This window comes from Phascolarctos cinereus, unplaced genomic scaffold, assembly GCF_003287225.1.
Source record: "Phascolarctos cinereus isolate Bilbo 61053 unplaced genomic scaffold, phaCin_HiC Scaffold_2;HRSCAF=192, whole genome shotgun sequence".
In the NCBI taxonomy this organism is placed as follows: domain Eukaryota; kingdom Metazoa; phylum Chordata; class Mammalia; order Diprotodontia; family Phascolarctidae; genus Phascolarctos; species Phascolarctos cinereus.
In genome coordinates, this window is record NW_027555625.1 from 144,256,830 (window position 1) to 144,270,930 (window position 14,101).

Consider the following 14,101-nt stretch of genomic DNA (forward strand, 5'->3'; position numbering starts at 1 on the left):
AATTATTTGACTAAAAATACATTTAGTTTGATAAATAATTTTGAAGTTACTGTGTTGGTTTCTCCATTCCTGTAGTAGGTACTGTATGAGATTCAAAAGAAGCATAAGTCATGCTACCTGTCCTCAAGGACGTGATAAACACAAATTAAACATTGAAAGACTAATATATGCATTTGTTAAAGAACTCATTGTGTAGTGCTGACAGAAGCTTTAAGAGCTGAAACGGACGTGATATGGTTCAAGGTCACTTATGGGAGTTTCCCAGAAGAGTTGGGACTTGAGGTGGACCTTAAAAGATGTGTAGGATATGGCCAGTCATGTGTGGGTGGAGGTTGTGGGGGTCTGCCTGGAAAGAAGAAATGGTAGGGAGTTGAGGGAGATAAGGGTAAATAAGTAATTGGGACCATATCATAAAGGGCCTTGAAGGCAAAATTGGGAAATTTAGATGATAGGATGATACATTTGTGGCTGGAAGGGATTTTTGAGGTCATTTAGTCCAACCTCCTCATTTTATAGATGGAAACAAAAGTAGCTTAAATGATTGCCTAAGGTCACACAGGTAGTAAGTGACAGAGGCAAGCTCCATATTCAGAGTTCTTGGGAGGGAGAATGTGAGATGTTTGGGGCATACAGCTCAGTGGTATCATAGACTATTTTGAAAAAAATCACATAATAGAAGAATAAAAAGGTAGTTCAGAACTAATGTTGTCTCGGGTAAAGTAGGCATCTTGTGAGGTTATACAATTTCAGGAGTAGTGCTATTGTCCAGAACATTGTTGGAATTCCTCTTCTTGGATTACCTTCTCCCCCATAGTAGATTCTTTTGTAATCCTTTATGGTGACAAATTTTATTCTTTGAGAGTAAACTTGATTTTTGAAAAGAAGAGATTCAGAACCAAGTTTATTGCAAAATTTGAACTTTTGAAGTTAACACCAATTTGTGGTGAAGAATGTGATTACAAAACATTGGAACTGATTTTGTGTATGTGTGTGTTTTGTGTGTGTGTGTATGTTCTGAAAGTGGAGTTCAAAAAATATTTGAGAAATGGAAGTATTGGAATTCACGTGTGGCCTCCAACATCAATAAAATGATTCGCTTTTTTGGTTGTCAGGGTGTGTTCATGAAAAATGATTGCTTTATAGTTACATCTTGTATATGTTTTTATTTAAAGATAGTCCTAAATGAGAAAAATTGGACTTTTTGGGTTATGTCTGTTATTCATTGTAGTGAAAATTTTTTAGCATTAATTACATTGCTTTTCATTAGGAGTTTCACACAATTTTCATTTGTTTTTAGAAAATAGCTATCTTTGTAGTAAAGAAGAAAGTTTACCACTGCATTTTATAGAAATGGCAACCTGATTATTAAATCATCTCTTTGGCATTATTTTTTTCCTATTATCATACAGAAAAATATAGTAGGTTTTAATTGGATTATACTGTTCTTTTTATTGTAGTTAATCCACAAAAGCTTGACAGTCTTAAGTCTTCTCATTAGCTACTGTTAAACTAATATGTAATTACTTTGATTAGAAAATAATATACTTTGATTTATATAGAAGCTTCTCCTTAAGAGGGCCAACTGCTTCTCATTTGTCTTTATGATATTTCTTTGAAGAATCTTCAGGGATGCATGCCTGTTCCCATTTTACAGTTGGGTAAACTGAGATTGAAAGGATAGTTGACTTACCATAAGTCACCCACTGAGTCATTTATGAAACTTAGTGGTTCCCAGGTCTTTTAGTGGAAAGAAACTATTATTAGAACTTGGACTTTTTAGACTGAAGATTTAGATTCTGTTCCCCAAATCAATGATCTCTGAGACCTTCAGAGTCCCAGTAAAACTTGTGATTGTTGCCCCACAAGTATATTATGGCATATATGTAGGCATATGTGGGTGTGTCTGTGTATATATGGGGAGCATATGGTATAAGAGTATATGTTTTCTAGTTTATATACTGCATGTCTATACATATACATACTTGATCTTCCTGCTAGATAGAAATTGCAACAGGGAAATAATGGTTTAGAATGTAAACTTACACGTGGAGCATCAGAGATGGATGGTGGAAGATTATGAGCAGTATCAATGACAAAACAGTGAAGAGTGGGGGAGAGTGAAACAAGTCAGAAGAAAGCTCAATGTGATATCCAACTAAACCGAATCATGCCACGATCATTTAATAGATGAAACAAATAGTAGGGGAGGGGAGAGAAAACAAAATTTGTCAGCACTTCTATAGGAGCTTGCTTTTGTTAGTAAGCATTTATTAAGTGCGGGCACAGCACTGGGGAAACAAATCAAGGAAAGAGACAATCTTTGCCCTTGAACACCCAATGAGAAATTTCCCATTCACTGCACTCTTTGGATTCCACTCAGCCATCATTATGCCCCCACTCTGGGTACCTTCTCCTGGTAGATGCTTAGCATATGTTTATTGTATGGTGGGATTGTAATCTAATTGGGGGGGGGCAGCATGCAGAATAAATAGGAAATAGTAATAGGACAATATTAAGAGAGACTGGGAAAAGCTTCTTGTAGAAGGTAGGATTTTAGCTGGGAATTGAAGGAAGCCAGAAAGCAGAGATGAGGAGGGAAAACATTCCAGGCATGGGGAACAGCCATGGAAAATGCCTGGAGCCTAGGTAGAGATGGAGTGTCTTGTTCATAGAGCAACAAGGAGGCCGGTGTCATGAGATCAAAGATTATGTGGGAGAGTATAAAGTATAAGCAGAATGGGAAGGTAGGCAAAGGGGGCTATGTTTAGTAAGGGCTTTGAACTCCAAAAAGAGGATTTTATATTTAATCTTGGAGGCGATGGGGAGTTACTGAAGTTTATTGTGGTGTGGGGGTAGGATCACATGGTCATACCTCCACTTTAGGAAAATCACTTTGGTGGTTGAATGGAGGATGGATTGAATATGGTCAGGGGGACCAACAAGTAGGCTACTGCAATAGTCTGGGTGTGAGGTGATAAAGGTCTGTACCAGAATGGTGGCAGTGTCAGGAGAGAATAGGGTGTGTTCAAGAAATGTTGCAAAGGTGAAACTGACAGACTTTGGCAACAGATTGCATATGGAGAGAGAGATAATGAGGAGTTAAGCATGAGACCTAGGTTGTGAGGCCAGGGGACTAGGAGGAGGATGTTGCCCTAGGCAGTAATCGAGAATATAGCCCACATGAATAAAAGTTCTTTGAGGTCCTCAGTAATTTTTAAGAGTGTAAAGCATCCTGAGACCAAAAAGTTTGAGAGCCATTGCTCTAAAGTAAGGTTTCTTAACTTTTTTTGTGTGTATAGTGGACCCCAATGGCAGTCCCATGAACCCTGTAAGACCCCCTTTTAGAATGTTTTTAATTGTATAAAATGAGAATACATAGGGTTATGAAAGAACACAATTACTATACTATCATCAAAATATTTTTAAAAAAACTAAATTCATAGACTCTAGGTCATCTGCTCTAGAGGCACCACCATTCTCCTTTAATCACTTCTTTTCGATCTACTTTTCTGGTTCTTTTTCCATCTTTTTATCAACCCCTTAAGCTGAATGTTCCTTGGTGTTCTGCCCTTGATCCTCAGCTCTTGGCATTCTCATTCATTCCTATAGTTTCCACCACCACTTCTGTGGGGATAATTCTCAGATCTCTATTTCTGAACCTACCCTTGCAACATCTCTTGCCATTTCTCCCCCCTCGTCTTTTATTCTGGCAGAATAATCTTGAATAGAATTTTTTTTGGTAGCTTACTAATATAATATTGTGTATTATCATTATCTGCATTTTATCCCCCTTCTAGAGTAAGCTTCATAAAGGTCTGTGTCCTTCACACATTAGTATATATTTGCTGAGTGATTGAGATCATGATGTTCCAACACCAGATCTGGCAATCAGTTATTAGATTGGGCTGCTGAATTTTCATAAAATATATTGGCGATAAAAATATTAGTAAAGAAATTGCTAGGACTTGTTAAATAGGTTGTGTGCTTCTTATAAGAAAACTCAGTAAACTGTTTAGTTGTAGTCTTATGACTGAGCAAGAGGCTATTTACAGAGTTCTGAAAATCCCCTCACCTACCCCACGAATTTTAAAAAATACAACAAAACCTACCACCTTGCCTAAAGTTGCCAATTTTTAATCTTATATAAACTATCCTTAAGGAAATGGAACACAAGGCTGGGAAATTGTAATTGTTATAAAGAGGTTGGAAGCATTCGTTATGTTTGGGATTATTTGCATGTCGTGTGTGGATTCCTGAGCAATGGGGGGGAGCTCATTTTCAAGAGGATGTCTGTTATGTAAATCAAGGAAAACTTGTCTTCCTGGACTTTAGATATAATTTGAAAGCAAATAATTTCCTGATTTTCTGAAGAAGCTAAAAGAAAGTTGAATGAAAACATAAGTTATGTAGGGTGTTTCAAAAGTCTAAGCTACTGAAGCTTAAAACTGCACTAAGACTTTTGGAAAACCCTGTATGTAGGGAGTATCCCAGGCCCAGCCCAAATTTTGTCATGATGTCATTCGGGAGAAAGCAATAGCTGATGTCTACATAGCTGAAAGTCTTGTTTAAAATGATTATTCGCTGTTAAATGATGACTCACTTGCTGGTTGGGTATGCAAGATTATCAGCTGTTGGTGTTTTCGTCTTTAACTCAAGGAATTAGCCCTAGAAAGGACCTTATTTGTTTGGCAAATGCTATGGGATCTATTATTATATTATTATTTTTAACAATAATGACTAATTATTAATAATAATGATAGCACCTGACCGTGATGCAGTATTTTAAGGTTTGTAAATGGGCTTTATGTACATTATTTCCTTTGATCCTCACAACTTCCTCTGGTGCCCAGGTAGGCACTAAAGGTATTATTATCCCCATTTTACGAGTGAAGAAACTAGGGCTTAAAGAGATTAAATTACGTCTCTATCCATGGTCAGACGGCTAGTAAGTGTTAGAAGTGTAATCAAACTGGGTCAAAGGTTTATCTGGATTCAAAGTCCAGCACTCTTAGAATCAGTGGTTCTGGCCAATTCACTCTCATACTTGTAACTAAAAAAAGAAGAAAAGCCAGAAACATTGCCTTCTCTTACTGATTTTAAGATAGCACCCATTTTTTAGTGTTTACTGTATCCCATGTGTAACACTTAAGTCAATCTCAACTTATATTTTGTATACCCAAATGTTAAGAAATTGCTATTCATATGCCCACTGTATTTTGATAGGTGTATATATATATATATATATATATATATATACTATTTTACTAAGGGAAATACATATTAATTGGAGTCTGAATCTTTTAAAGTTTAATGATGTTTGGTTTGGGTTTTTTTTTGGGGGGTGTATTTTCATTTTAAAATTAAGGCTCATAAAAGAATCATAACAGAGATTCATTAGAAGGATTGGACACAATGTTTCACTTCCCATCTTTAAAGTTAACAATCTACATTTATACACTACTTGTGTATTCTGGGTACTAAAAAAGGTTTTGGGTGTTTTTTTTTTTTGTCAGTGGCATCCTTGTCCTATTTGGCATTTTGTCAGTGACTTAATTTCATTCGGACAGCTAATAAAAATATTTTATGGTCCTAGCTCTGAGAACCTTAGAATCTTATAGTTAGAAAGGATCTTAGGGGTGCATCTCGTTTAATAATATCTGGAACATCTCTGACAATTGGGCATAATAGCATTTGCAGTTGGACAGGTAACTATTACTAGAAGATGTTTAGCGAACCTACTACCTCCTGTGGCAGGCTTTAATTTGTAGGAAGCTTTTCTTCACGGAGCTAATCTGCCTTCCTGCAATTTCCACCTATTGTTCCTACTTCTGCTTTCTGGGACCTAGCAGAACAAATCTAATCCTTTTTCAATGTGACAGTCCTTCAGATACTTAAAGACATCATGTTCTCTCCACCCCCAGCTTTTCTTTTTCTATGCTTAACTTTTCAGTGTGCTCTCTAATCCCTTCACCATTCCTATTAGTTATCACTGATCTGCTTCAGCTCATCAATATCCTTCCCCAGTGGGTCATCGAGTATTTATTAAGTCCCTACTATGTGCCAGGTACTGTGTTAGAAACACAAAAACAAAATGAAACAGTCTTTTTGCCCAAGGAGCTTATATTCCCTTGGGGGAGACATGTACATAAACACATTCTGAAAACGCATTGCTTAGAACTGAACAGAATATTCCAAACTTGTTCATGGAATCATAGATCTAAAGCAGGAAGGACCATAGATGACATTTAGACTAATTTCCCTCATTTTACAGATGAGGCAAGTGTAAGCTAGCTAGGTTAGCTGATAGGGCAGCAGGAAGCAACATCCACCAGCGTTTGAACCCAGGTTCTCTGATGCCAAATCCAGCAACCTTTTGGAGGCACCATAGTACCATGAAACATGTCGTTGGAGTGAGAGGACACATGTTCAAATCCCAGGTTTGCCACTTACCACTGGTTTGATTTGAGCCAAGTAACTTAACCTCTTTTAGCCTTAGTTTCCTCATTTGTAAAAGAAGGTTGATCGAACTTTAGATGTTCTCTAAGGTCCTGGCAGGTTAAAAATCTGTGATCTCATTCTGTTGTTTTTTGCTTGGGCATGCTTTACTGATGTCATCTGTTCTATCCACACACTTAGAAGTCCTAGATAGGAAACTTTCAGCTTTTTTTTTAACATCCCTAAACAAAAAAGGATTAGCTGTTTTGTTTGACTTTCTGACCTGAGATAACATAGAAGATACAAACACAATCTAACAGCTAATCCAAAAAATGATTTGACCCTGAGGAGCGCTCAGCTGTGCTCTCTTCATTCATTTAGTTGGTTCCCAATTTATAATAGGTTGTGTTCCAAAAGTACATTTGTGAGATGGTTCTCTGGAACTTGAATTGTATCCAAAGAAACAGTGTTATAAATGGCAGTTAGGTTCCCAGATCCATTCCCAGATTTAATCAATGATGTTAGCTAACTGTTTAGTACTTTTCTCTCTTCTATTGGAAGACATTCCAAGTTCCAACTGTGACTTTGCAGAAGCTAAGAACACATCTCCCCCAGCCTCTGTAAAAGCATTCTTTCTGACTTTTCCTCACTGCCAGGGGAGCCCTGTTCCTGTCCATAGCACCCTAGCAATGGAGGGCAGTCTTTAATGGCATCTCCATTCCCAGCTACCCAAACCTGGAGAGATTATTTTCTGCCCTTTTCCACTCTCTTCTGATTTAATTCAAGTAAGTGAAAAATTAATACCTCTTCTATTAGGCTATTTCCTGTTGACATACTTCTCTACTGTCTTCTGATTTAATTCAAGTAAGTGAAAAATTAATACCTCTTCTATTAGGCTATTTCCCATTGACATATTACACAGTAATCCTTTTTGAAAGGAACCCTAGTTTGGCCCCTCACCCACAGTCCGTCATTTGGACTTAGGATGGGAATCTTTCTCATGATAGAGTAGTGGTGACAAGAGGGACCTCCTGTAGTGACATTTTGTGTATAAGAGATGTTTTTAAGTTGGGTATCAGTGTTTCAAAGACTGACTTTATTATATAGTTCTGAAATTTAGGAAGCAAATTATTAGATAATTATTTAAATTATAAAAGGATTTTTTATGAGGGTTCAATTCAATTAAACAAGTATTTATTATGTGCTTACTATGATTTAGGTACTGTGATAGGGGTGATAAGGCTCTGCCCTCATGGAGATTAAATGGGAAAGAGAGGAGAGGGATACAGTATATACACTGATAAATAAATTCCAAATATATACAAAATAAATGCAAAGTAGTTTCTGGGTAATGGGTACTAATAATTGGGAGAAATCAAGAAAGATTTGTAGAAGATGGCTTTTGAGCTGAGTCTCAAAGTGAGTGAGTAGCTCCAAGCAGTGAAGGTAAGGAGGGCATTAGGAGCAGAATGGTGAATGGACATATAGAATGTTGTATACAAGGAATAAGTAGCAGGTAACTAGAACTTATAATGCATTAGGGGAGGACTGTGTAATCAGCCTGGAAAGACAGTTTGGAACTAGATTGTGAAAGGTTTTAAATGCCCAAACTGAGAAGTCATGTATTCTTCTAGAGGGAATAACAAGGCTTTCTGAGCAGAGAAGTGACAGGGTCAGATACATGCTTAAGTAGTCAGTTTGGCAGCTAGCTGTGTGGAAAATGGATTGGTAAGGATGGAGGCTAGATGCTGGGAGATCCATTAGGGACTGTGAGTGAGGGGCTGAACCAGAGTTTCTTTCAAAAAGTTCTGGTGTGTAATACAGGAATATAGGGTTTAGTTTACCAAAATTTAATTTATTCATAATCTCTCAGGAGTGGATCTCTTTATATAAATCAGGATACACAGTACTTAAGTATATACACAAGCTCCTTTGTTCAGATTTATCCTTTTCAAGTAACTGAGTTCCTAGATATTTAGCATGTGGTTTTGAATCGCAATGAGTAATCCGCAGTCACTAATATAATTACAGTCAGCTCTGGGTTATGTACAGGTATTATTGGCTTTCTGGATTATTTGCTGTGACTCAGTCGCTTATCCTCAGTCTCTCTCTCTGTCTGCTGGCTTCTCCCTTACTGTTTACAGACAAGTCCATGGCTCTCCCGTCCTCAAAAAAATCCTCATTTGATTCCTCCATGATCCTATGATCCTATGATCCTATTCCTATATCCTATTCTATGATCCTATATCTCTTCTGCCCCTTGTGGCTAAACTCCTTGGGAAGGTTGTCTATAAGAGACAGCTCTTCTTAACTCCTTGCAGTCCAGCTTCTTACCTCATTCCACCAAAACTGCCCTTTCTGAAGTTTTTTTGTTTAGTCATTTCAGTCATGTCAGCCTCTTTGTGACTCCACTTGGGGTTTTCTTGGCAAAGATATGGGGGTGTTTTGTATTTCCTTCTCCAGCTTATTTGAGAGATGAGGAAACTGAGGCAAACAGGGTTAAGTGACTTGCCCAGGGTCACATAGCTTGTAAGTATCAGAGGCCAGATTTGAACTCAGGAAGATGAGGCTTCCTGACTTCAGACCTGGCACTCTGTCCTCTGTGTCATGTAGCTGCCCTTCTACAAGGTTACCAGTGATCTTTTTTTTTTCCAGTGATCTTTTAATTGCCAAATCCCAAAATCCAATGGCTTTCTCCTCAATCCTCATTTTTTTTTCGCGTCTCTGCAATCTATGACACTGTTTATCACCCTCTTCTTGATACTCTCTTGTTTCTGAGTTTTTTGGTTTTGTTTTGTTTTTTTGGGGCAATTGGGGTTAGGTGACTTGCCCAGGGTCACAGCTAGTAAATGTCAAATGTTTGGTCTGAGGCTGGATTTGAACTCAGGTCCTCCTGACTTCAGGGCTGATGCTCTATCCACTGTGCCACCTAGCTGCCCCTTGTTTCTAAATTTTTAGGATACCACTTTCTCCTGGTTCTCCTATTACCCAATTGACCACTGCTCAATCTTCTTTGCTGGATCCTCATCCAGGTTTAGTATGAGAACACTGGGCCTGAAGTCAGGAAGACTTGTCTTCCTGATTTCAAATCTGGCTTCAGCTACTTACTGTTTGTGTAACCCTGGGCAAGTCACTTAACCCTGTTTACCTCAGTTTTCTCATCTGTAAAATGAACTGGAGAAGGTAAAGGCAAACCAGTCCAATATCTTTGCCCTCTAACCATGTGTTCCACAGGTCTCTGTCCTAGTTACTCTTCTCTCCATATACTACTACATTGCTTGATGATCTTTTCAGCTCCTGTGGCTTTAAATCATCTCTATGCTGTTGATTCTCAGTTTTGCTTATTCTGATCTAAACTCTGCTGATGTCTAGTCCTGTATCTCTGGATGCCTTTCAGACATCTTAAACTGGTTGTCCAGTAGACATCTTAAAACACAATGAGTTTAAGAGATCACTACATGAGATAGACTGAGAAAAGAAGAACCCAGAACACAGCCTTAGAGATAAACCACAATTAGTGGATGTGATGTGGTTAAAAGTCCAGCAAAGGATATTTAAGAGAGGTCAGGCGTACAGGAGATGAACTGAGAGAGTAGAATAGTGTCATAAAAACCCATGGAATAGAGAGTATTCATTCAGGAAGTGAGAGAGGGTGTTCAGTAGTTTCAGATACTGTTGAGAGATTGAGAAGAATGAGAATTGGGGGGAGGTCCCTTAGGTTTGGGAATTGAGAGAACATTGGTGTCTTTTGAGAGTACATTTTCATTTGGATGATGGGGCTGAATACCAGATTGCAGAGAGTTTACAAAAGAATGGAGATGAAGTGGGGATGCCCAAATGTAGACATCTTTTTTGAGGGTAAAAAATTTTAGGTGAGAAGAGAAGGGAAGCTATTAATTGAATGCAGGCATGGTAATATATGATGAAGTTTTTTTTTTTAAGAATGAGAAGACTTCGGTGCATTTGTAGGTGGCAAGAAGGAACTAGTAGATATTGAAAGACTAAAGATTAGAGGGAGAGAATGGTTGAAATGCTGAGGAAGACAGGGTATGGGATCAAAGGTGCACGTCTAGGGATTGCCTTTGGCAGGAGTAAAGGAAGGGGCTATACATACATCAAGTGAATTAGAAAAAAAATCTATGCTTTCTGGATGGTGCGACTTGGGATGTATGGGAAATTAATGTGAAGTAAAAACAAAAGGCACCTTTTTTTTAAAAGGACCCTATTAATAGGGTATTACTAAGAAAGAAAGATAAAAATTAACTCTTTGAATCTTAATACAATAGTACTAATGCCCATACAGATTAAGACATGGCCTGCTAGTCATCCTCTGTAGGATGGTTTTAAAGTTAGTTTTATTTTCTTCTATTTGAAAGATTCCTTTTCCGTTCTGGATTTGTTTTTCAGTATGATAGATTTGATGTAGATAACAGATATTTCAAGAAACCTTTGTAGGAACTTGAAGTTGTTAAAGCTATTTAGTATGAGGACACTGGGCCTGAAGTCAGGATTTCAAATCTGACTTCAGCTACTTACTGTTTGTGTAACCCTGGGCAAGTCACTTAACCCTGTTTACCTCAGTTTTCTCATCTGTAAAATGAACTGGAGAAGGTAAAGGCAAACCAGTCCAATATCTTTGCCAAGAAAACCCAAATGGGGTCATGAAGAGTCTGATACAACTAAAAAATGACTCAGCAACAATAATTGCTTAAAATAAACATGTTTTTCATATTTTTTTCCTCTACAGAATTTGACCTGCATACCAAATGTGTGGTGGATGTTGATGCAAATAAAGTTATTCTTTACCCTGCAAATACTAATCTTTCTAAAGGAGATGTCAGGTAAGATAAGAAATAAAATCAGAATAATTCCATTTTTAGGTTTGGTTTGAGATTTGACGTCACCTGTGATAACTTAATTTAACGAGAAGGTATTGTTGAATGCTCTCTGGAGCAGTGATATTATGCTAATAGACAATATGATGATATGCTAAATCATGTATTGGTAGCAAAATTAGTAAATGGAGGTGGTGCAGTTGGTAGTGTGCCAGTCCTGAGTTCAAACCTGGCCTCAGACACTTACTAGTTGTGTGACCCTGTTTGCCCCTCATCTGTCAAATAAGCTGGAGAAGGAAATGGCAAAACACTGCCATACTTTTGTCAAGAAAATCCCAAATGAGGTCACGAAGAATCAGACAGGGCTGAAATATGACTGACTAAAACTTCCTTGTTCTAGAGCAGTGGCGTGAAACTCAAATAGAAATGAGGCCTCCCAATTGCATTTTAATGTTTCAGGCTGCACTCAGGCAAACCATGTTTACCACTGCTGTCCTAGAGGAAGCTAATAATCTTCTGGGAGAGATAAGGCCAACTCATGAAACAGTTAAAAGGTAAAATAAGGAGTGTGTGTTTGAGTGCCAAAAGGAGCGGTACAGAGAGTAAAGGGCAGTAGGAGTTCAGAAAAAAGGGAGTGAACCATGAAGCTGGAGTAGCTGGGAGGGAGGCTTTGTGAAAAAGGCTAGATTTAGGAGAAGTCCTAAAGGTCAGCCCAATGTTTGAAGGGGCAGCAATGTTGAAAACATTCATCTTGTTCCTCTCACTTGGAATATACCCACCTCTTTGCTTGTCTGGTGTCTACTCATCCTTCAAAGCCCAGCACAAGTCCCCTTCCTCCTTGAGGCCTTCTGGGCCTGTTCTTTCCTTCCTTTAAACTCCTGCAGCACCTCAGTCTGTAGAATACAGCTTAGCCCTTGTGTGCGCTTACATTGTTAGCCGTTATTTGTGTCTTGTGTCTCCAGTGGATTGCAAGCTTGTCTAGAGTAGGAACCATTCATTACATTTCTTATATTACATCCCACAAACAGGACCCCCCCCCCCCCAGGGCTGAGAACATAGTTAAATTTGTGTTGATTTATTTGTGGAAAGAACAGCCACAACCAAAGGTAGTGAGTGAGTGGTGGGGGAAATGCCCAGAAAGTGAGCTGTACTTGGAAAATCTTGAGATAGACATGACTAGATTGGTTTGTGTTAGAGATAAGCAACTTTGTGTTAGTAATAGCAAGAGATAAGGTTGTATTGGTAGGTTGGGGCCAAATTGTATAGCACCTTGGAATGTCCTTTAAAGGAATCTAAGCTGCCTTTTGCAAGGGAGCCATTGAAGATTTTATAAACAAGGCAAATCCTTGATCAAACAAGATTTTATTTATATCTATCTATCCATCTAGATAGCTAGATATAGATATATAGATAAAAATATTAAGCAGACCTCATTACAGAATTATGTAAATGTGAATTGTGAATTGCTCAATGATGGTAGTAATTATAAATTTTTTTGTTTTTATTTCTTAACATTTGTGTTTTTATTTTGAGTTCCAAATTCTCTCCTTCCCTCTGGCCCCTCGCCACCCATTGAGAAGGCTAGCAATGTACTACCATATGTGAAGTCATGAAAAAGATTTACATATGAGCCATGTTGCCAAAAAAAGGGCAAGAAAAGTAAAGTGAAAAAGATATGCTGCAATATGCATTCAGAGTTTGATAGTGATAATTTAAGCTATAGGAGAACACATACAGCAACTTATCTAACTTTGTATCTCCCCTTCTGTGCACAGAGTAGTGGGCACTTAAATGTTGGCCAAATTGAACTGAAGATTTTTCTGTTCTAGTTGCAATGTATAAGACAGATTGACTTGGGAGTCCAGTTGACAAGCTATTACCATAGTTTTGTCAAGGTGGCTTTTGAGGGTTTGGACTAAAGCTGAGGGAATGGAAAAGAAGGGACTGCCTCAGTGGCTGGTACGTAATGAGTATTCAGTGAATATTGGTTGATTTGATTTGAAAACTTTAAGGAATTAATAGGAAAAATTAATAGAACTTTGCTGTTAACTGGCTTATCAAAGATGAATCTTAGGTTTGGGGCCTAGATTAGCCATGTAGTCCTTAGTTATGCTTGGAAATAGTTACTTTTGGTAACATTAATCATTCTTAGAATAATTTTTAGAGTTTTTCAGCTGAAAAATTCGATTACTGTTATATTTGATTTGATAGGTGGCCTCCTTCAGAGTTAGAGAGTGTTTGGTCTGGAGATGAGAAGATTAAAAGAGATATGATTATTGTCTTCATAGCTAGAAGAATGTTATCTAGAAAAGGGAACAGACTGGTTTTCTGGTATTCTAGATAACCATTATGTTATTCTGGGCAAGCTACATGGCCTGGCCTGGACTTGGGAACACTTGAGTTCAAAAGTGGCCTCAAACCCTTACTAATTTTGTGACCCATGGCGAGTCACTTAACTCTGTTTGCCTCAGTTTCCTCATCTGCAGAAATGACCCAGGGAAGGTCTTCTCTAGTATCTTTGCAAGAAAACCCCCAAAAAGGATCATGAAGAGTTGGATACAACTGAAATGACTGAACCACAACAATAAGCTGTTCCAGAGCCAGTGTGCTTGGGAGTTGCAAGGTGACAGACTTCAGTTAAAAATATGAAAGTACTTTGTTGGGACTAAGGTATCCAAAAAATGTAATGGGTTCCCTTGTCAGAAACTGATCTTTCCATCACTCTTAAGTCTCTTCTGTTCGGTGATTGAATACTTGTGAGGTGTATAAATGACAATGCTTGTAAAATGCAGGAGGTTGCCCTAGATCAGTGCTGTCAGACTCAAAGAGAA

The 14,101-nt window shown here is 38.0% G+C and overlaps 1 protein-coding gene across 1 annotated transcript in view; it reads left to right on the forward strand.

Annotated features, from left to right (window-relative positions):
- Positions 1–14,101, forward strand: part of KIF13B (kinesin family member 13B) — a 250,412-nt gene that overhangs the window by 8,998 nt on the left and 227,313 nt on the right. The window contains 1 exon segment of the mRNA XM_020988799.2: positions 11,183–11,276. Coding sequence (XP_020844458.1) covers positions 11,183–11,276 — 94 coding nt within the window.